At 36.5% G+C, this 24,951-nt stretch overlaps 1 protein-coding gene across 1 annotated transcript in view; it reads right to left on the bottom strand.

Moving 5' to 3' along the window:
- Window positions 1–1,662: 1,662 nt before the first annotated feature.
- The window catches only part of ATP11B (ATPase phospholipid transporting 11B (putative)), a 71,163-nt gene continuing 47,874 nt past the window's right edge, over window positions 1,663–24,951 (bottom strand). The window contains exons 24-30 of the mRNA XM_009288054.2: window positions 24,775–24,902; window positions 23,772–23,910; window positions 20,237–20,302; window positions 19,837–19,940; window positions 19,014–19,179; window positions 6,591–6,724; window positions 1,663–2,733 (exon numbers count right to left, since the gene is read on the bottom strand). Coding sequence (XP_009286329.2) covers window positions 2,652–2,733; window positions 6,591–6,724; window positions 19,014–19,179; window positions 19,837–19,940; window positions 20,237–20,302; window positions 23,772–23,910; window positions 24,775–24,902 — 819 coding nt within the window. The 3' untranslated portion in view covers window positions 1,663–2,651. The remainder of the gene's footprint in view (window positions 2,734–6,590; window positions 6,725–19,013; window positions 19,180–19,836; window positions 19,941–20,236; window positions 20,303–23,771; window positions 23,911–24,774; window positions 24,903–24,951) is intronic.

Raw genomic sequence — 24,951 nt, 5'->3', positions numbered from 1 at the left:
ACACGGTCACACAAGCTGACTGGGTGATTAGAATGCTGTGGTTGACATGGACAAACAAGTACTTCTGAAAAGTGACACGCTACGATTTAGATGTAAAAGATGCAGCTAAACAGCAGATATCTGATTAGAGTATTTCAAAAAATTCTTTATGTCCTAGATATCCATGGCAGCATGAAGACTCTTAGAATGAGAAACTACCAGGAAGAAAATAATTATTTAAAAAACAGATTTAATATTATATATATGATATATAAAGTAAGTTACAGGAGTGGGTGAAATCCAAGTGTATTTTGTTACTACTGCACATCTGGATAAAAGTTTTCTTGGGGACCGGAGAGATGAGAATCAGTTTATTGCATCTCCGCATAGGAACCAGGTTTCAAACGACATGCAGTCAGATGAGTCACATGTTGATACCTGTTACACCGAGCATGCAAGACTCGATTTTCAGTGATTCTTAATCATCTGGACACTCGATGTGGGGATCTAGTGTACAACTGCAATTTTCAAGCTTAAGCCTCACTGCACTTAGGCATTTGAAGGCATGATACAGATATGAACTATGAACCCTGAATTAAACACTTATTTAAAAGGAAAATTTGCTGTATTTCGATTTTGTTTCTTCTGTTTCGTAATTCATTTTTAGAGCGTCTTAATCAATCTGTGAACTGGTCTTCAACTATGCCAGTGGGACAAAAACCTCATGTACTGCATGTTCAAGTCACTACGAGTTTCAAAACAAGGTTGCAATGACAATTTCTTTACTACACAAACATTGCCTTGAACAATGAGATCCTGAAAATCCCACACCATCTATCTGCAGCCTTCAGTTTAGTGAAGCTTCCAGTCATTAATGCAAAAATAAAGTTCCAAAGGAGAACTGAAGTAATACCGGTTAAAGTCATGAACAAGAATAACGAACAGCAGAGCTGTTTATAGGTAAGGAACATCCGAAGCATTTGATACAAGGAAAGTCGGACCTCTCGAACACTTCCTCTCCTGCAGCTCATGGAACTCGGGAGAATTTGGGACCATCGTAACAAGAGGGATACACTCTGGCAGCAGCCCAGGCCCCACTGAAGTGTCATACCAGGAGGGTAAGATGTGTCTGCCTGAATTATGAAATAAGAAGTATTTGCCATGTAATTTGCTTGGGAGACAGCACTTAAGCCAACAGTGGAAACTTGTGCAGGCAGGCTGAAAGCAGCTAATACTGGTTTTGTCCAAATCCTACACTTAACCACATCTTTATTAGAGTTCTTGTAGGTGTTATTTACAGTCTGTGTTTGATTTGCAGTTTGTTCCACCCAGGGATAGTTTTAATACACAGCTTTACATCTTAACTGTCTGACAGGAAGATTCTTCCAGTTATTGACGGGACTTCAGTGTCAGAGACTGACTTCCAATTGGATTCCCAAACAAGGGTCTAGAAGCAGCAGCACTTTTACCAGCCTCTAGCCATAAAAATTGCCGTACCTAAGGCAATGCTCTACGGATGTCCCTGGTGGCAGCACCTCCATTTTCTCTCCCACATCTAAAGACAACCAATAGGTTTAGTCATCCCAGCTGAATGAACAGGCAAATGTTGCTACCCAGCCCCAAACGTGCAGACACGTTTATACTGGGACAATAGATGTACCTGCAAGATGTACCATTCAAAGCTCCATCTGTGCGATTTGTTTTTATTGGCATACTTAGGTATCAAAACACTGCCATCAATGTCTCAGATCCTTCAGATATATGAAGATAATTAAGCATTAATTGTATCTTCAAAGTACAACATGACCAAATATAAACACAGGAAACAGAACAAAACATGCAAAAATTCCCCAACTTTAAAAGGATTAATAATTAAAAAAATTTATGCTAGTGAGAATTCTGTACAAGCCACCAATTCTTACACATTTTTCCATGTCAAGATCAAGAATTGTTAACAAGACACACAGGGCGTAATAAAAAATGACTGGCTTCTTTAAGAGAACAGTGAACTGTAATATCCCTTATTATTCCAAATTATTGATTTGTAAAAGTTAAGTGTTTTTCAAAGCAATGACTAAAATATTGCCATTCATACACCAGCATAAATATCTGAACTGTATTTAACTCTCAAAAATTACTAAACTGATTGCTTATAGGATACAGTAACCATCCATGGAAATAACAAAATTGACGTGCAAGCTGCTAAGACAGCAACTGTAAGAGACAGCTCAAAATTAACGCGTGTGTTTAAAGTGAAGGGTCATCATGAAAAATGCAACTTCTAAAACTTTCATTGTGCAAGTTCAGTTCTATTGGATCACTCGGATTTGGGAGGAGAAAGGTTTTGTCACTGCGCTATAGTGACATCTCAAGTATCAAATGCAGGATCCCAATCTGCTCATATGGTAACAAAAAAGATTAAATGGTCAGAGGTAAAAGCGTTCCTTACAAATAAAAATTATATAGCAATTTGTGGATATAATTAGAAAAAAAATACTGGAAGCGATTACTGTCCAGATGACTTATGCTAGGCCACAAGACAAGCCACGGTTTGTATTTAGAAGTCACGCTAGTCTTTTCTAGGGCAGGGATGTAGCACTGAACCAGTTTCAGAACCTATTATAGTGTGTGAGCACCACATGGCTTCCACAAGGCATTTACAAATATCCCTGTTAACAAGTGGGCGAGTCCATTGTGGAGAGAGTCAAGATGCTTCTGTCGTTGGCATAGAAGGGATCCGATGAACTCCATGATCTAAAGTAACAATAAAAGAAAAGTTTGGCTGACTGGGAACTTACAATCTAGAGCTGAGGAGAAAAGTCTATGAAAGCAAAAGATAAAAGTGTTATGAGATTAGGCAAATGTAACTCTTTAAAAGACTAATCTATTAATTTCATGTAGGTACCTGCAATTCATTCAAACCTTTGAAAATATACTGCAATTAATCATGCCAACTATGCAATTAACAATTCTATGTTTACCTTTCTGGCAAAGTTTACTCACAGATACAGGTATTTTCATCACTATGAACTAAAATGACCAGAGGTTTATATGCCAGTTCTACAACTAAAGTTTTAATACTGTGCCTCAAGGAAAATCTGAACGCTGCATGTATACGTTGGGGCACTGTGAATGCTACAATTTGATTTGGCCTAAGGTCATTCTAGTAAAGCCTTGTGGTACGCACAGCTAACCGTGGTAACGCAGTACACTGGTTAACATATCTCATGTTAAGCCTCCATGCTGTCTAAAGTTACGGGTAGGCAAAACTTATCTACAGCCATGAATCTATTTCATCCCTTAGTGTTAAATTTAAGTTAAAATTTAAGGCATCAGGAAAACTACCTAACATGTCACAGAGCTTTTGATTAAGATGGGATCTCACAACGTCTTTCTCTTAAGGACAGATTACTACTTAGGAAGACATACTGTTCTTGGTTGAAGAATACTACAGGACTGTATGTGAAAAGCTGAAAAATAGGAGGTTGGAAGGCAAGAAATCAAACTATAACAAACTTATCCTCCAAATTTGCCTCTGTCAGAAATCTGCTGTTTCTTTAGAACTTTTACATGCAGTGCCTTGACACGAGTACCACTAATGGGAGATCCGAACAATTCATTAATGAATCCTACTGTACAAGAATGTATGTGATCCCGCATTTTTAGCATTTTAGTGACTGACAAGTTGACAGACAATTTAATGGAACACACAAAAATGCATTTTATCATACCGCAACACACATTTTCTATTCTAACTGGTGAACGAAGCTATATAAAATACTTCTCGAATACATTTTACAAGCAGTAAATTAAGTACAAGAGACTATTTCTGTGGCCCGCTACTCCAAGCATTTGTACAACTTTGATTCATCAAAGTTTCTATCAAATTTTGATACCACGTTTGATTTCATGTTCAGTTATCGTATTTGACAGAGTATCATATTTGACAGAATATCAGGAGCACGGAATACAACACAAGCTAGCTACAGCAACATTATTTAAAACAGTGCTCTTCATTCTACAGCACTCTCAAAGACAACGTATTGCAGCTACCTCCTGGTTGAATAAGAAGCTGTTTTAATACAGCCCAAGTACGCAAAAGACCATCCTGTTTGGGACACTGCCATCTTCTGAAGATACTAGCTTTAGGTAAAAATCAAAGCAGCTCAAGCTCGTGAATAAAGGCTAAACAATTTTACAAGCGTTTTGAAATCACCAAATAGATTTCTTAACTGTACCTTCAGCATTTCACAACTTTTAACTGCCTCACGTGATTTAAGCAATTAGTACATTAAAAAATAAAGACTTTCACACATCACTAGGAAAGCGTAGGGGAAAAAACAGTCTTAGTACCTTGACTTTTAGATTAGGTTTTAAGTGTCAATGCTGAGTGGAAGGAACTGAAGTCATTGAAGAAAGCAAGTAAGACTGAAATTTAAAAAATGTCTTTTCTAGTTGTACTGTATATAAATTTAAGTGAAACTAGAAGATGGCTCAGAGTAATTTCAACCAGAGGCAGAAGCAAAAACTACAGAACTTCAATCCCTTCGTGTAGCACCAAGATAGTTTTGCATATTCATTAAACATAATACTAACTTCCCTATTCTAACAGCTCCAAAATTATTCAGCTAGATGGAACTTCATCTGAAAATTACATGAGGTAAGCAGACAAGAAACCTGAGAAAAAGCAGTCTTCAAAAAGTGTTTAATATTCTGTCAAATATGAGTTATCTTCAATAAATATTTGTTAGTTCTTAAAGAAAGAAAAATTGAGTGGAAAAAAGGAGAAATTGTAAAAACGTAAATGCATTGCAGAAAATAAACACAGAATACCTACCTTATAAGACTACACGTCACTAAGGCAAATGTTAACTAAAAGTCTGCCCTAATTAGATAACAATAAATGAAAAAAACTAGCATAAGAAGTTCCTCATTTGGAAAGCACAGTTTTACAGAGAAGTGGAAAAAAACCCAAAAAAACTTAGAGCAACTGCTACCAAAATGTTGATTTTTAGACCAATTAAATGCTCACCTTGTAGATTAAAAATTCTATTAAATTGTTTATTTTATACATCATGCCCACTTTCTATACAGCAAGAGTTTGAATTAAAAATGTACTTAATCATAACAGTTCATTTTTCATATGGAATGAAATATTTTGCATAATCATACCCTAGATTTGTAGAAACATTCAATAAATTTCATAAGCAAGCCAGAAGAGAGAAATTGACTGAAACCACCGACACTGTGTTCAACACGAGTTCAAAACAGAGGTGTACCACATACCAAGTCAATACCTAAAGGCAGAATCGGAACTGACAAAGCTTGTCAGTGAAAATTACCCACACAAGATTTTATACTGACTGAATGATATCACAACCAAAAGGAGACAAAGTTGTTCAAATACAAAATGAGTTTCCTTGAAATTGTGTGAAGTGCAACTTTTTCAGGTTTGCCTTTTGACCAATGAAGGACCATGATATCATTCAGGGACTGAGAGATTACGATGTACACAACACTATTTTTATTTCTACCCCCAAATATTTCCATGTTTGTTAGCTATCCCTTTTTATTTGGAAATGGGGAGATGGCACGTTAGCAGATTTAGTAAGAGCTTTTCTCGCAGTTATGCTGACTGCAAGAGCAGTATTGCTCCTTAGACATATTCGATTACTCTAACGTGCTTTTACCCCACTGAGGTTTGTTTCACACGTGGTTTGTGAAGGAAAAAGATTTATTTAGCACATACTTTGGAATGGCACACATGATTTTGACAATATATCTTCTAGAACCAAAAAAAGTTTAAAATTCTTAGAACCTGAAGGCTCTGTTCTGTCAATTACTCTGATTTTAGAAATAGATTATAAAAGTTATACTACAAAAATATTTCATCTTCATATCAATTGTTTCACACGTGGTTTGTGAAGGAAAAAGATTTATATACTTTATACTTTGGAATGGCACACATGATTTTGACAATATATCTTCAAAAAAAGTTATACTACAAAAATATTTCATCTTCATATCAATCAATGACTGCAAGATTTAAAGACTCCTTCTAAAACAATGGACTCCCTTCAAAAAAAAGGGGTTATTTTGGGGGGGGGGGGGGGGAACGTGAGCCTTTTGTATATCTTCAGGAGTAATGCAAGCTCCAAGGTAAATATTTGGAGGTTGTACATCAAGAACCAAAGGGAAAAGTCTTTCAACTTTACAAACAACTCCTGATTTGCGAAGGCAAAAAAAAAAAAAAAATCATAAAAAGGAGAACAAAAAAAGCAGCAAGGCTTGATTTTCTAAAGAGAAGAATGTACAAATCAAGAGAAATTATGATAGATACAACACAAGAACTACTAGTAAGCCAAACTAAACGTTTTAACAGTAATCTTTTGAAAGCTGTTTTTCCCCCTCCCCATCCCAAAAGAAAGCACTTAAAAAGAAACAAGAAACTCATCTTTTAGGATGAAAAGAGTACAATGAAGAGTTGCATTTCCTACTTAAATAAGTAAAACCTGCAGCTGGTTTGCTAGACATCTATTGCTGCAGGCTCATCAGGTTCCAGTTTATAGGAGAATCGTCTGCAGCAAAGGCTATTGAGAGAAATGCCACACCTGTTGACCCGGGTTGGACTACATCTTCCCATTAGTCGTTCCAGCATTCTTCTAACAGATGTGCATGCTGTTTCCCCATCTGAGAAGCAGCACATGGAGTCCAAGCAGTTGATACCTGAACCTGCCTCAGTAAGCTGGAAGGAGGAAATAAGAAACAAAACAAAACAAAAAAATCAGTACGCACAGATTCTAGCAATGAAGGTGTTATCAGAAAACACTTAGGAAAAGCAGATTTTCTTGGAGTGTTGAATATTTTTCAATTTTACAGGAGAACTACAATGATGAATAACATTACCATTTCCCTTCCTAAGGTCTATATACACTAAAATTTGATCTTTCGAAGGTTTGAATGCAGTCTTGGAAATTGTTTAGCACCATCTCTGCTTAATGTTGGAAATAAACTGGTTAGCAATTCTCTTGCATTACAGCTATAATGAATCTCTGGAGCAGAGCGTCATGCAGTTTAAGCTGTGATGCCTTGATTAACCTCAGCGGAGGTACAATTTATACAAGCTGCAGGTCTGCCCTATTTTAAGGGAAATCTATCAAGAGAAAGCTTCAAACCAGGGCTGCAGAATACAAGGCAGCAACCTGATAGTAAGTAGTAATTTTTCCTCAAGAAGTGTAGAATGCAACTTCCTATAATAATTTACATTATATCACTACCATAGATACCCTTGGCTTGGTAAGGAACAAAAGCACATTCCTGATTTTGTGAATATCTTTTATCTAAATGGAAACAAGGCTGATGTTAGAAAGGTTCAGTCATGTTCATGCCAGCATGAAGAATAATTCAACATTAGCATAACAAACTTTCTACTGTTCATACTTTGTAGGTGAGAAAAAAGACCCAAACAAAACTAAAGTAGTAACACAGAGATGTATGGGTTTAAGTTAAGTGCCATCTATCAGTGTGCTCCTCTATATTATTTTCGCACACTAGTCAACGGCAGCATAACTGAAATCTAACTGAAATATAATACTGCTGGAGAGAGAATATGCAAAACTGACTTCAGTACCCTTTCCAAAAGGAAATAAAAATATGGAGTGTGGGGAAGCTTTTTAATTTAATTTGAAACTCTGCATGAGAGCATCCTGTCAAACAAATGCTGAACACACAGGCCAAATTTAAGCATCCATTATCCTCACCTCACTCTCAGACACCAGTGAATGAAGAAATCTGGGAGGAGACACCTTAGTCTATGATAGGACACAGTTCACTAAAGAGCTTCCCCCCAACTTTTCACTGTGTGACCAAAGGTCGCTGACTGTTGTCTAAAGACTTTGGTTTCCAACCCCAGTTTCTTTCATGCCACCCACACTTGCCCAGCACTGCAAGGAAAGCAAAGAACCTCAGAGTTTCCTATCAGAATGGTTTACTATGAGTGGACACATTCCTTGCTAATCCCTGGAAACAGGCAACTGGAGAGATTGCAGCTTCATAACAGAACAATTCCTATACTACAGAGAAGAGGCAGCTAACAGAAACAAGAGGCATTTGGAAATCCAAGAGAAAAATCCCAACTGGTAGGACAAGGAGGGACCACACAGGCAGAACTCGTGTTTCCATGCATCTTTTCCTACACCTGCCCCTTCCTCAGCTCTGTTCGCATTCCCCATGGTCCCTCCAGATCTTCCCATCACATCGCTAACGTGATGCTTACAGGATTGTCAGTTAACAACTGTATGAACTTACAGAAAGCATTACAAACTGAAACCCTTGATTCAGTTGCTGCACCTCAGATGCCATGAATGAGTGGATATACCACACACCTCTGACTAACTCACACTCATTTGGGAGGTCTTCTGGACACAAAATGAACATTTACTATGACAATGAACTTCTGTAAATACCTGAGAGACAGGAGCAGAAGCATTGCAACTGACAGGTCTAAAAGGGGTTTTGGTTAAAGCAAAACCAAAACAAAACACACCTCAACAGAGCTTGAGTCCCTGAACGCCCTTATTTGATGACCATCACATCTGGTCATAATTGCACTGTCACAGAAGATACCATAATTAGGAACAGCACAATTTGCAGCATTGCAGTACTAGCAAATATGACCTTCACAGTCACTTCATACTGCGCTCAGTGTATCAGACAAGAAATTACACAGAGCAGAAGGAATTCCTATTAGGAGGTCAGAAAGCAAGCTCCCTGCTGCATATGCAATGATCTTCACGGTTGTGTTCACAGCAATACAAAAAAAACCTCTCAACATTCCTACACTTCGGATTTCAAAAAGAATATTTAGTCCATCCATTATCTTGAAGCAGACCAAGTAATACCTTTAAAGTTACTGTAAAAGGTCATATGACAGCGGTTGTATGTAGGATCAGATGGACCAGACATTTTTTTCCCCTAGAATCTGCTGACCTAAGAGCTAGCAGTCCTAGATATTATTCAAAGACTGGCAGAAAGAGGAACCAAGAGTAACCCAAACTAGCTTCCAAGGACTGAACCCTCAGCTCTGGATTTTGGAGGGCTGATGTCTCTTCTTCACTAGAACCTCCTTTGTTCTTCTCAAGTTAGATACTCACAAAAAGCTAGGATCATGCTTGAACCACAATTTATGGAAAAGTTAATATTGCCCTTTTTTAAAAAACAGCAAACGTGACCTTACATAGCCTGGAAACAACATTTATGTTTAATCAAACTCAGAGTTAAGTGTAAGGTAATACTGGAAAAGCACTAAGGACAACATAAAAGTAAATTCAATTTTATGTGTAGATATATTGTGTATCACTGCCTGGTGAACACGGATTTTTATATTTATATCCACTACCTGGAAGGAAGATACTTGTATTATGCTAAAAAGTCCATTTTCTCACTTTTCTCTCTATAGCAGACAGTTATGATCATAGTTTTATATCAAAGTAAAACCTGGCATAGTAAGGCAGTAGAGCATAATGGTCTCTGAAGACCTGAAACAAACCCTCAGGAAACAAAAGGCAGGAGAGACGATGCCTTAAAAAAATTAAGTATAGAGAAATACCTCATATTATTCATATTTGGACTGCAAATAAAGTATTTTCATAAGGTAAGATCCAGGATCACAATAAACATAATACTTCATATGATAATGGCCCATTTCATGTAATAAATCAAAAAGCAACTGAAGTGCAGAATTAAAGAATGATTCAGCTTGATAAGGAAAAATCAAAGCCACATACTACGATGCAAATTTTCTTGTAGATACCAAAAGTATGGGTATTTTGGAGATGGCTCCATGACTGTCTATATATGATATATATAAATATACACACACATTAGGGTAGAGTGGGAGTACTACCTAGTGAACGTAAGAACTGTCGGGTAGGCTAGATGGATCTAGCAGTTGCCTATTGTCCTCCCCTCTGTGCCTGCTTTCAGCAAAGTCACATGCTGAGCTGACTGAACCCTTATCTTCTTCCATCTAGAAGGACAGAAAAGCAACAAATCTTATAAAGCACCATGCTTGCATTGCTTTAAAACAGTTACCATTTTTATACGAACTTTCATTTTACAGATCTGTTTTTGAGAGAACAAGGCATATTTACAAGGTAAAGAGGCCATTTTTTCAAGTTAATCGGTGGATCAAACATGGTTTATCATCAGTGCACAAACATTAGAAGCGTTCGGTCTTTTTGTGCGCCGTAGACTACAAAAGAGGAAAATCCAACAAATTTGAAATCTATTTCAAATTTTCAGATTTTGATTTCAGATTTTGGAGTTTTATTTGTTTTCCCCCTTCTAACAGAAAGGACCATTTTAGTTTGTTTATCTTATTACAGGGTATTCTATAAGCCACAAGACAGACATTTCAACTAAATATTTAATCACACTGAAATATACAGTTGGGACTTTGCTGAACAGGAAATGTATTTAATCCTGTACATCAAGTTAAGAGCACTGCAGCATATTTTCCTGAGCCCAGGTCCTAGCTGCCGACATGTCTGATGCCACACGGATGTTTCAGAAAATATATGAGATGGTTATTACTATTCCACAATTAAGTTAAAACTTGCTCCCTGCTGTAAAGCTCACTTTCTTTAATCCTTAATATATTGTATACCAAAATCCCAAACAATTAGATGAAAATATAAGAATGTTGACATCTAACAACTTCACTGGCACTTATGTTTTCAACATCTTTGTAGTTTTTCTACTCTTCATCTCTTTGAATCGAGTAAACCTACAAATGCCAAATTATTTTGTTATTTCAAAGTCATTAGACAAAAGTATCTTCAGGTAAGTAAATACGTGCACTGTTGTGGCTGAAGATAAATACGAAATAGTCTATGCTTCTCTCATTTATTCCCTCTTCCTGCGATAGATTCTACGGATTAGCCAACAGATCAGCACCACACTATGCTAACACAATGTACAAACCTGTAAAGGCAGAGATTACCCTTGTTCAAAGTTTAGCATATTAAGATGTTCTGGTATACTTCACTAGTGCGAATGCATGTTTGCACTTTAACAGTCTTCTTGGAAATTATATGTTCCTTACAGAAAACATACGCAGTAAAAGGAACAGAAACCTGTCTGTTCTTGACTTCTACACAGCTGGGCTGGATCAGATATGAAAGCTATTAGGAGGGGAATCCTATGAAACAGTAACTAGAGGAAAAAAATACAGACAAGTAATGAAGGCTGTAAAGCCAGGGCTAGGAGTCTGGAGTTCTGGAGACAGCTAAAGAAAGCAGATCTGTAAAGAGATGAAGGGAAAACAAGGCATCAATAGACTCATGGGCTTGTAGATGGGGAAAGAACAGGGTCTTGGCTGTGCTAAGGCAAATGCTACAGTTCGAGAGTCCCAGATATAACATTAAGCACTGACAGCCTCCCCTGTAAATAAAAACCTTTTTTGTGTTTTACATTTCCCTAGTATTGTGTACAGTTGTAACACACTGTCCAACGGTAAAAACTCTGTAAACAGTTAATCCCATCAGTAAGTAGAATTAAAACATCTGTCTGAGCAACACTTCTCACGTGTCTTAAGATTTCTGACAGTTCTCATAAAGCACAGAGATAGGTATACATACATACACAAGCCTTTGTTTACAAATGTCCTGGGTTTGGTAGGGATAGAGTTAATTTCCTTTCTAGTAGCTGGTACAGTGTTTTGGATTTAGGATGAGAACAAAGTTGATAACGCACCGATGTTTTAGTTGTTGCTAGGTAATGCTTACACTAGCCAAGGACTTTTTAGTTTTCCATGCTCTACCGACTGAGAAGGCTGGAGGTGCACAAGAAGCTGGGAGGGGGCACAGCCAAACTGAGCAAAGGGACATTCCATACCATGTGACGTCATGCTCAGTACATAAACTGGGAAAGCTGGCCGGGGGGGGTCGCTGCTCGGGGACTGGCTGACATCACTTGTTTTGTGTATTATTATTATTATATTATTATCATTTTATTTCAATTACTGTGCATCACTTGCTTTGTGTATTATTATTATCATATTATTATCATTTTAATTATTAAACTGTTTTTTATCTCAACCCATGAGTTTTTCTCACTTGTGCTCTTCCAATTCTCTCCCCCATCCCACCGGGCGGGGGGGAGTGAGCGAGCGGCTGCGTTGTTCTTAGTTGCCGACTGAGATTAAACCACGACAACAAAAAAAACTGAAATGAGATACAATGAGATACAGTTACTACCCTCAGATATATATTTCACATGTTCCAAGAACAGGAGAGACAGCTACAGAGGAAAGAAGAAGTACTCAAGTCAGTCTCCAGTTAAGCATAAAGCCTGCACCTGACCTGTGCTGCCTGATTTCCCCTTCATCCCAAGTTACAAAAGTGACAGTAAAGTTCAGAGGCGAGAGTTTAACAGGCACACACAAGACCGCATTTCTGACTTACAGAAATCACATGGACACTTAAAGACCCACCTCAAAGCTCTTAACTGTACAACACAAATGTACTTAATATAAACGTGAACATTTTTTGCACACTGTGAAGCCTATAGACATGAAAATTGATGATAACATTATACTTGTCTTTTAATTTGCATTCATAAAGATATTCTCCTTTTGTATACCAACAGAACAGTAAGCACATTTGCAGAACAAGGCATAACTCAGTTTAACCTGGTGCTATATTCCTTTTGAGGTTTTTAATACATATTTAACAAACAGCAAAAAACTGCCAAAGTCTGTTCATCAATCTACATGCATTCTGCAGTCACATGCCAAAGTCTGTTCATCAATCTACATGCAGTCACGAAGGATGCAATTACTGGGTGGGTGTGTACAAATCAGGTGTGACAAAATTAGCTGCTTACAGCTACATTCACCAAGCAGCTGTTTTGTTTCATGTTCCTACAGTTTTCTTTGCTTTCTCTGCTCTACTGCTTTTGGAAAACAGCTGCCCTGGACACCGCAGAAACTAACCCGTGGTCTTCACTCCAAATTAGTTTTGATTTAGTATAGTGAAGTGAGTAGTTTCCATCTATTAGCTGATTTTCCTTTTTACTGTTTTAGGTGAGGATCCACAGGATACCTTCCGAACTTCATCTGAAGACTACAAATAAAGAACTAGAGAAACCCGAACCCTTGTTTCTTTCTTGTTGCACTTTACAACTTCAGCTGCATAGTATAAGGCACTCAGTGCTTGTATTTCAGTACCTTACTATTAGATACTCAAGTGTAAAAATTCTGACATACAAGAGAATTGGATTTGCATAATCATTTGTTACTCATGGACAAAACAAATTTCCCATTTTTCTTCAACCCCTTCCCTAAGTGTAACATGATGAAAATCCCCTGAAGTTAGCAAGCATTCGCCTGTTTTTAGTATTTTAGTAACTACAGTGCTAGATTCCTAGACAGCTTTATTTTTCTTTTACCATCCAGTAGCATAACCGTTAAAACTTGTTTAGTTTTGGAAAGTTTAACAGAATCTTTTGTTATAAAACCTTTGGTGTAATTATGATGCACCACTTTAATAATTCAGTGAGAAAACAAAGGTTTACTGAAAATATATTTATCCAAAGTTTTTAAAAGGTAACTTACTCACATGACACTGATAAACCAAGAATTTTAAAAGCTAACTTGTAAAAGCTTTTGCAGAGGAATCTCCCCAATATGTTGCTAAGTTTACTAAAATTCAAGAGGTATACTGCAGTTTGCCCGTTTTAAAGCTACTAAGTACGGAATTTAAAAACAAAACAAAAACACCCCACCACTACCTCCCTGGGGTGTTTGGAAATCTAAGCTGATATGTTTTGCAGTGGGACAACTAACAGCTAAACACAATAGCCATTTCAAGTTTTGCCTGCAAAGGTATAGCACACTCTCAGAGGAAATACAAAGCTCTTCTCTTCCCTGCCCCCCTTTAAAAGGACTTGTATCATCTGTTTCAATTAACCACTAAAAGTTCTCTGCTAATCATTTACAGTGTCAGCTTCCTGTCTCCTACTTTCCCTCAGTTAAACAAACGGCAATGAGGTCCCAAAAATGTAGGATGGTTGGTTCTCCTAGCACCTATTTGCATGTTTTTAAACAACGCAGTCACCTTAAAAAAATACTGAAAAGGAATCAGTTCTTTGGATTAATTCTTGCTATAGAATACAGAAGTAGATAAGGGTGGGATAAAACATCAAACAGGTTGAGACATTATTAATGCATACGAATGTTTTAGTCTTACAAATGAGAATCAGCATTTGATAGCATTTCATGGACTGAACTCAGTGCATTTGAAGAGTTTCAGATTCATAATGGTTCACCTACACAGACACATGTACGCTTTGATCTTTTTTTGAATAATTTTCTAGGACTTTGTAGCCAAATGCCTTTAGGAATATGTATCCACCATACACATTGAAAACAAACAACACTCACTTTATAGATGCACAAAACAAACACAAAAAGCCTTAGCCGCACAAGTGTATGCACGCACCAAACTTAAATTTTCTGCCCTTTCAACACAAGTGAAAGCAAATTAAAATGGGCAAACAACTCACAAGAAATTGCTGCCTGAAATATATGGACCTTCCTGTCACAGCCTTATGAAGCTGAAATTATCCAACATGCAAAAAGCACTGTTAATTTTGATCATAAAGAAATTAAAAGCATTATAACCATGCTAGAAACGGTGATTATTTAAAAATGGATGCAAGAAGAGCTAGATCTGTATTCTGAAAGTTGAGCGTCATGCTAGGGATGTTTTCTCCTAAAAAAAGCACGTCCAACACATGCTACTTAGAAGAAGCATTTGGCTCAAAAACACAGAGCAAAGCTAAGAAATAACCAAACTGAATGTGTCTGCACTACAGGTATTGCCCTCTCAACCCACTAATATTCATGCCTCTTCCCATCTCTCTCAGCACTGGTTAGTTCACCTTCAGCATGCATAAGAGTTGATGAGGAACTGTCCCTCCTACTCTACCTAATTTTGCTCAGCTGATTCCTTGCCCTGGACAATGGCTGCAGTGCGATGAACTCGTCACTTAAAGCAACTCTGTTGGAGTACATCTACAATTGGACAGAGAAGGGATGGAACATATATGTCAGTAAGTAGCAGCAGTAATTTTCTAAGAGAAAGACATAGGACAAGACATTGTTATTTAAGCGGAATACACATCATATACAGAAACCAAGCCTGGTACCTTCAGGACAGCTCCTGGGATCATCACAGCCAGTTATTGTTTGGTAGGACCATTCTTAAGCGTACCTTAGCTTTCATACTGAGAAAAAAGGCCCATATACTTTTACATCTATACTTTACCAGACATCTTTATTCAGTATTACCTTCTGCCCTCAATAGTGCTGTGATTTGTATTTACCTGAAGATTTATATTTTGATTCAGATTTACCTCACTCCCTCCTATATGATTCTGTAACAGACCTATAGTCAGAAATTACCCAGAAGCTACTTCAGGGCAACAGACCAAAGTCAAACATAGTAAGATGGATTTTCTTTAAGGCCGGCAAAATATCTTGGAACACAGAAAAAAAGAAAAGTTACACATGTGCACCCTAAGTGCATTAAGGAAGGTAAGAGTTAACCAAAAACTCATGCCTCTATAAAAGTCAACTCATGCTTGCCTGTCAAGTTTTTAATATACTGACTTCCCAAAAAGGAACAGACTTTTTTTTTTTTAAATTTGTTGTGACACAGAACAATATTTACATGTAAAAGTTTATCTTTAGCAGAATTTCTCAAGTGTTTCTCTCTCACACCAGTTAAATTTCTTCGCTCTATTATGAATGAATTAGGAACATCCAAGTGATAAGAGGCAGATTGACTGTTGATGCTATGACCTTATACTAATAAAAGATATAAAATCAAGTTGCTTATATACTCAGTAGAGTAAGGCCGATGCCTACAGATACAGTGAATTCAGAGCACTAAGTTGGGTAACTTGCACAACTAGTGTGCTCTTAGTTTCTGAAAGATTAAAACAATAGGGGCAAGCATTTTCAGCTGAGAAACCTGTGATTTGCTCACTGCTCCTGGGAATATTTCAGAATTTAAATGATGGGGGGCAGAAACAAATAACTTAAATAGCTGTGATTTAAAAAATTACTGACTAGTTCATGTAACAATTTATCTTGCCCTCATAAAAACTTAGTAACTGTAAATGAAACTTTTTCTTTCCCCCAATATGCAAATATACTTAGTCCTACAATTAAAAATGAATATTTAAAAATAGTCAGTTATACAGAGGGTGCACCTACACTACGAAAAATGCATTTAAAAGGGCAATACACAAAGTTCCATATTCACTCTTCAAATGACTTCCACAGAAAATTCCTTAGCTTTTAGGACAAAGACATTCTCCAAACTCATTCTATCTGAAAGTCAGAGTCCTCCCCTCTTCTTTGAAACTGAAAGAAAAATATTTACTAGAAATTTTAAACAAATCTGATGAGGTATAATCCTGAAAGAAGCATTCTGTCACTTCTTGACAATAACTGTCCTAAGTTGGTCATCTGTTAATCTTCACTTATGTCTACTTCCTCACTACAAGAATAGCCAATGAAATTCAGTGGAGCTGACTGTCCCATTAAAAGTAAGAATGGAAAAATTTCAACAGATTAGACCTCAAGAAAGCAACAAACAGGTGCCTTCTTTTCGCAAATACATTTTTAACTATGAGTTCATTATCAGACACACACAGAGAAACCATCGAATGGCTGCTGAAGCATTTCTGGTCAAACCAGTTAGATACCTCAACTTTGCAATATCAGGAATTAAGTGTTTTCAGAAAAAAGACAGTATTTTGGTAAACATAGATCCTTATGCTGACACTGTCAAATGGCAAAGTAGAATGGGAATAAGGAAAAAAAAAAAGATTACTAATAGAGATGCACAAAGCAAAGTCCCCATGGCTTTGAATCAAGCTATAGCCACAGGAAAGGTGTTAGACATTCATCAAGATTCTTTCTTAAAAATAAGAAGTCTGACTCTGTCCTTGATGACACAACTGCAATGGAAGCAAACTGAACCTGGAAATTCTTTAGGATCGATTCAGAAAGCAAGAGAATGCAACAAGAAGTATATGGATAAGGCTAGGGAAAAAAGATGCGGGCTTTTTGATTTTTAATTCAAGCACTTTAGGAACATGACAAACCTCAACAACCATACCAAGAGACTGCCAAATAGGAACAGCTGATGTACAGGAAGGAAAGAAAGGGAAGTGTTTGATAAATATTGCCACTAGTTTTTGAAGGGGAAAAGAAAAAGATAAGTAACTACCACTACCGATAGAATTTCTCCTAAATCAAGACACTTGATCCCAAAAGTGCAATAACATGCAATCAAGAGTCTTATCAGGTCTAGTTGGACGGTTTTCTGAAAGCTAGTGGTTATTTACCTTGGCTTTTAGCTACTAAATTCCAAGACTGGAAAAAGCAGTTCATATTCCAGTTCTGAAAAGGGACTAATGGGATATTCTGGCTAGCAATAGGTTTGTCAGCATGATGTTGATCCCAGGCAAATTAAGAGAATGTCTCACATGGATTTTTTTAACACACAAATTAGAAGAGTAGTATAATTTAAGTAAATGAACATGCACTTACATCAAAGTAACTACAAGGTTAGATGCTAAAGGTAACAGTATTGATGTACTGCAGTTAAGAGTTCTGTATGGCACATAGTGTAATTCAAATTAAGCAACTAGGACACCACACAAAATCAGTATGGCACACAAATGGACTAAAAACTGCTAACAGATTTCAGCACATAACTGTATATGGGATATCTTTGTCAACTGGATTCTTCATTCACTTTCACTTTTTTTTTGGCCCTATGCTATTTGACCTCTCATCAACGACCTGGAAGAAACCAACATAATCACTTGCAGATGAGAAAAAGAGGCAGAAAATAACAGGTTATTGATGTATCTTATTTTGTAAACTGAATACAGCCGGGGGATTCATTATTTCCATACTGGATAATGATGTATGCTGTGCTGGAATGTTGTGTCCACTGGTGAAATCCAAAATTCAAGATGAGGTTGAGGAATGGTGAAGATTACAGGAGAAACACAAGAATGATTAAAAGACTGGAAAATAACCTTTTTGACAAGAGATGCAAGTCCAATCTACTTATCAATGAGAAAATTAGCTTGATCACAAACCTAACCATGAATAAAACAAAAAATTGTTAATAGAAGGCTTTTCACTTTAGCAGAAGAAGTGTAAAAAGATAAAATGCTGAAAACTGAAACCAGAGACAGTAACTATTACTATTAGAACAATGGGTCAGGATGACCTCTCCATAACTGTCACTAAAAAGAAGAAAACACTCAAATATAGATGAGATATTTGGCTAAAAGACAGCCTAATTTCAACAGAATGATTTCAAGGAGTTTTTACAGCCTGTGTCAGGCAAAAGGGAGATTCTATTATCACAGCATATCTTTAGACCTCTTCTATGAATTTATGAAAATGCCACACAGGTAATTATCTTTAATTACATAATCAACAATCAAATACATTTCATATGATATGATCAAGATTTAAGAAATACTAATTAAAACAAGTCCTACTAAAGTAATTTTTAAAATTATTGTTTTCATCACATTTTAAGAACTATTCAGTGCCAATTACAGTTGGAGAGCTTCTAATGCCTAGACAAAAGTGAGAATGAGTTACCATCTTTAATGCAGTACAAAAATGTAGCATGATCTCATACAGTTGCAAGCTGAGATGCAAAAGACTGAGTGACCCCTTCATAAATAATTCTACTATTGTTAATATCAATTACTTAAACATAAAAGTTATTTCCCTGTAAAATGGTGTCCTCATTTTAGTAATTTCAAATTAACATTATCTTTTGAAATGATAACACTTTTATGCATTAAACATGACAGCAATGTAAGAGGATAATTAAATATCACAGGAAAGTAATTAATTTACAAGACAGATTTTAACAAATGTGTTCTTTTAACTATTGATCAAGTTGGATACAAAAGCATAACATTACCTGAGCTTTTTCAGTACTTGTTGGTCGTAGATGTCTATACAGCACTTTCTTCACGACATCAAGAAACAAACAAGCAACTACTATGAGGATTATGGCAAACCAAGCAGAACCACTTGACAACAGTTGAACAAATACAAAGTACATGTCCTGGGTATGTAAAAATGGCCTGAAATGTTAAAAGAATTGGCAATTACTAAAAGGAACTTCTAGAAACAAAAGTACAGCACAGACAGGCTTAAGTGCATCTTATTTTACATCAAGCAGCAAGTCACTCAGGATGCAGAGTTACAATTGCATGATGTCCATGTAGAAGTCTAGCAATCTGTTGGAACTGACCTGCAAAGAAACTCTGGGGAAGGAGGGTACCAAACTCTGGAGGGAAACATTCTGGTTTAGTTTTAAATTGTGTTGCAGTAAATCAATCACCATCCTATCCCTCCAAGACCCCAAAATACAAGCAAAAATACACCACTTTACTGACTCAAACCCCAGCATCTTAATTTCTGTTGCAAATATTTACCTATTGCATACCACCTTTGGGAACCTATCTACTTTTTAAAAACAAAAATGCCTTTATAGTCACAGCCTGTGAGAGACAAGTAATTTCTGTCCTTGAGCACAGGACAGCTTAGCAGCATTGCTCAAATTTCTAAAAGAATCACCAAAAGCGAGAGGCTGCTCTAGGCTTAAAAATTTATTTTTCAACACCTGTCACAAAATTCAGAGCAACATGGTAGAACATAATACTTCAGTGTTTTTTCATAGCTTCATCTATCACGTGCTACAGAAAGGAGAGGCGGGAGAAAAAAAAAAAATCACTCACCAGATAATTCCCCCATAAAACAAGGAGAATATGAAATAAAATACAATGGATCCCCAAGTAACAAAATGGTTTATCCATGTCCAGAAGTGAGTTTCTAGTGCCATCTAAAACAAAGATAACTTCAATGAACTTTCTTTTTCCCCCCACTTTACAGAAAGTGATAAATACTGGTCTGAATGTACTTATGAACTTCCAGCTCAAACACTAAATATTGTTGTAACATGCAAAAACTACAAAGAAAAATTTTAACCAACACTGAAACCAAACATAAAAATCACTTATCCGGAATCCTCAAGAATCAATTACTTCTGTATAACTTCTGAATCAATTTTAAATTATCGCTCCATTATATATTTGCCTATATACCCAAACACAGAGAGTAATTAGCATAATATCATACCTTCATCGTAACTGTTATAACCATAACGGTGAAGACCAAAGTACCGAATGTCCAGTTTCCAAACATCTAAGAAAACGGCAAGGCAAAAATCATGGAAGAAAAAAATCAGTTAAGAGCATTCACAGTAAGTTAGATTCTTCTCAAGTCAGCTATACTAATGGAATAAGTCTGTGGACATAAGCTTGTAACAACAAATATTGTGAAAAAGCAAGAAGGGTACAACACAAACTACTAGGAAAAAATACAGCTCATAATAAGAGCAAAATTAACAATCCACAAGTCATCTTCCTTCTTGGTTCAAAACAAATCACCTCAAAGCTTACATGAAATACGAAGAAAGTCCAAAACAGTAACATGAAATGATAGGAAAATGAAGATATCAATTTGATCAATTAAGTACAAGCATCCAAAAGAAAGCAAATATTAGGTGGAAGGTATTTACTTTAACATAAGTGCAAAACACTGAGTTTAAACATTTCCAGATTATTTTCAACATGCAGCATCACCTGAAAGTTCACTTTTTACCCCACGCACAATTTTACAATTCAAAAATAATGGTGCCATTGTATTTTTCTAAGAAAATTCTAAGGAAAAGACACTTTGTTTCAAGGCTAATAAACACAAAATTAAGCTTCAATTCTAAAACACTGTATCTGTCACTTTTGTATTCTCTTGTCCATGTAAATTAAACCATCAAAACTCTGAACAAGTTCTACAACAATAAAATCTCAGCTCTGACAACCAAACAGGGATGCCGAGTTTGTAATCTATCTACACACATGCTACTCAGACACACACTGCCATCCTACAACAGGTCCAACTGCTCTGCTCTTGTAAGCAGTCTGGGTGCTGAAACTGAAGACATTGCTGTTTCGCAGCTAGTTTTGCCACTGACATACTGAACAATGACCAAACCCTCAACTTGGTATTTACTGGTAGCAAACTATGCAAGCAAGAAAGGTACCACATGCAGACAGGCAATCAAAGGTCATCCTAGAGTTGATTTGTTAGTACAGCACAGAGGCACGAAACTGGGATTCACACAGTTGTAGTCCTTGTTACAGAGCTCTGACAAAAAAAAAAATCCCAACAGTCTGATCATAGATCTCACAACGGCTTTTCTCATCTTTACACAAGGTAGAAAATTGAGGCAGCCATGAGTCTGGATTTACTGATTAAAGATCTTTGTTATAAACACATCTTCTGAAGCCTTCTATTTACTTTTCATGACAATAGTAATGTTTAAACAAGCAACATGCTTGCTGTTAAGTACTGCAATAATAATCTTGAAGTAAAATTAGACTACTGCTCCTGAGTGACCTGTGAAAGAAAGTGTCTTTGCTAACACTGCTCTCAATGGTCAGAGTTAGAATGCAAAACATGAACAGGTTCTTGCCACCATTTTATTTTTGAACACATTTACACTGTGGATGCTGCATCCTTTAATCCTGTGAACTAACAGATACAGTATTCTGTATCTCCTCCTCTTCTAAACTCTTACCATTTGCCTGTTAGGTTTCAATATCTGACGACATGCACAGCATGAAAAAGCGGGGAGAAAAAAAGAACTAAAAGATCAAGTTGTCGCACAATGTGTTGAGGTAAGCCTAACAAGCCACCAGCATTAACAAGTTATTTACAATCTCTTCTATTCTGCTTTGCTCCAAACTGAGAACTCGGAATCAAGATGTGAGGCCTTGCACCAGCAGTACCCTGTATCACACATTTGCACAAAGTGGTCACTTCTTGAGGACTTCTTACAAGAAAGCACTTCAGCAGTACACCCGTTTCTCTTGCCCTTGACTTTGGCTTTTTCAGGCACATGTTAAAACTGCAACATACTTTATGCACCACAGATATTTTACTGCAACACACAGTTCTGCCAGTTCCAATAACCATCTTTTAGCAAACACAGAGAGGTTGAGAGTAACTCCAAATAAATTCTAAGACTTAAGTCACATCACAGAAAACATGAGAAGCCAAAGGGCGTCTGAAAGCTTTATTTCCAGTATGCTCATTCACTAAGTATATTTAAAAAATCTTGAGGTTAATTTATACAAGAAACCATTAAAAGAACCTTCTCCATAAGGTCTACATTAACATACTGGTCTAGACTTTACAGAATATAATCTGTTCCCCAAACTAAACATTTGTTACTAAATACAATGAAAAAAGTCTGTTCCTGCCTTGTGGACGTTTACTAAGCAATTTTGAAGTGAGGTGCTTTGACAACTAAGACAGATGCACAGAAACACAGTGATTCATAATATAAAATTACTTCATTAGAAGAGTACTGAAAGTCCTTCACCAATTCACAACAACTTCAAAGTCACACCGCTTGTAACAAATGCCAAGAGAGGACACACTCATACCTCAATTGTAAGTGACATTTTAGCCTAAAGCACAATTATTTTAACATTTTTAGCAAACGTCTCATGATGAAACAGGTACTCCTGCTAGCTGCACCATTCCCCTTTATTGCTCCTTTCTCTGCAGGGATGCTAACCACCAGTTCACATGCTCTCTGATTTCAGTCACTCAAGACAATTCTGGCCATTGTCTGTACATCATTATATGGAAACCCTTTTTTTGGCTAAACTTCCTGAGCTCATGCCCACTCCCTATCACCAGGTGACCACTGTGAATACAGCATCATGCTATTTTTGTACCTTGTGCCATAACTTGCAACTCTACCAAGCACTACACGAGAATCAGCAAGCACTTCATGTCAGTAGTAAGAATGGCATGAGAAAAGCACATGTATTTTTGTATCGCTACCCATAACAGTTTTATGAGAGAAAAATCAGTATCTAATTGTTCTAAATTGGGTTAACTAACTCAGAATCAGGGAAAGTGAGGAAGCAGACTTGTAATGGTTTCATCCAAGCTTTAGAGTTTTTTGTATATGATATTTCTGTTAACTTTAACATCTTTAAAATAGAAAGTGTCAAATTAATATTTGATTATTTCATTAAGTTAGTGTCTTAAAAACATTTATTGAATAAAAAGTGTAATTTAAAAGCAGCTTGCACCACTTAATTTTTAAAAATTCTTAGTAATTCAAATAATAAGTTTTCAGGAAAAGCTTTAAGACTTTTGGCAACTTTCTGGTTTAAGCCTAATTTTATAACATATGCTAAAGGGAAGCCATTGTTTGACACTGCAATTAAGTCCAACTCAAAATGAGTTCTGAATGAATGAATATAAATTCTCATTTACTGAAGTTATGACGTATGATTTTGACAAAGACAGTATATGAAATAGAACAAAGTTTAAGACAACCATAATACATTTATTATCTTGAAAGATATGTTCTTCATGGACATACACTTTCTGACAACGTCTTACAGTTTCCATACTAAGAAATGTTACTCTTGAGAGCACACAAGAATATTGGCAAAGCATCTTTAGTAATTCTATAGTTCATAAAAATAAAAAAAATCTTAGATTTTTCTGACACAAGCGGATTTTTCAAAAAAACATTAAGAAATATCACCAAAAATACAGTAGTAGAATAATTCTTACGGTATTGTACCTGGCCATTTCCCAGCAGAGAAGTATCTTCTCCCATTAGAAGATATGAGCCATAAAAGAAAACAAACGCATGAAAGAAGCCCAAGATGGTCCAGTAAAGAAAAGGTTTAAACCCCAGATGGGCATTTTTACTGATGTCTCTGCAGAAAGAAAACAGATTTTGGACTTCAGATTGTCTTTATATAACCCATCAGCTATTCACGTTGCATGACTGCTACTGCTTTGAATAAGTTTAACTTTCAGCTGCACCAAGATACATTTAACGAATGCTGACATATGAAAAAAAATACATAAATCATGGGCAAAAAAAAGAACCCTGAGCTCTCATGATTTGCCTCTGCTTTATGTAGGGATCACCAATGGCAAGAATGTCTCTAATGGGTCAAATTCAGAATAGCACAAACTAGAATTCTTCTCCCCAGAGGTGGAATTGCAAGAGGAAGAAAAAGCCACATCTCCTGATACTTGCCCCTTGTTCTGCTTAAAAGACCTTTAGGAAAAGAGAAACATCTAAGAGACATGTCTTTTTTTACAAAAAATACACACTTTTTTTCTCCAAAAAGCAGTATGCAGTGCAACATGCTACCACTTGGAGGACATCTAATTCTACAGGAAATCACTTCCCCTCTTAGTAAAGCATTTTTTGTGGTGATTCCCCTAACCACAGTGTCCTAGTTTTTCAGTTGCGTGTCTGACTGATTTTCACCTCCTATGTGTAATAGAAGAGAAGGCTGCCAATCACGTAAGCTGACCAAGTGCTCAACTCTCTTCCAGTCTTAACATGACTGACATAAAAAGATGCTTCTCTTAAAATACTCATGTTGATTAACTTTTAGGATGAAAACTATGTAGCTGCAGTTCTTCCTTGTCAAGATAGTTACTAAAAATTGCATAAATTACAGATAAAAATACTGTACGTATGCATAATAGCAGGTTCAGACTTCTGCAGATGCCACTGTTCTAAATGATGTGCTACTGTGACAATATACATAAGATATACATACCGATAGAGCACAGGTTTACTCTGTAATACATGCGGATGCACATGCTGTTCAAAAAGACTGTATATGAGGACAGGCAAGGAAGTGAAACAAATATTGTACAAAGTCAGGTATACACTATCATAGAGTGTCTGAAAATGGAAACAAAAATTATTTTGAGTCTTGTAAAGAAAAAAGTTG

The sequence above is a fragment of the Aptenodytes forsteri genome, unplaced genomic scaffold, assembly GCF_000699145.1.
Source record: "Aptenodytes forsteri isolate BGI_AS27 unplaced genomic scaffold, ASM69914v1 Scaffold72, whole genome shotgun sequence".
Lineage (NCBI taxonomy): Eukaryota > Metazoa > Chordata > Aves > Sphenisciformes > Spheniscidae > Aptenodytes > Aptenodytes forsteri.
Note: the sequence above shows the minus strand (reverse complement) of the source record. Positions and strands in the feature narration are given on the sequence as shown.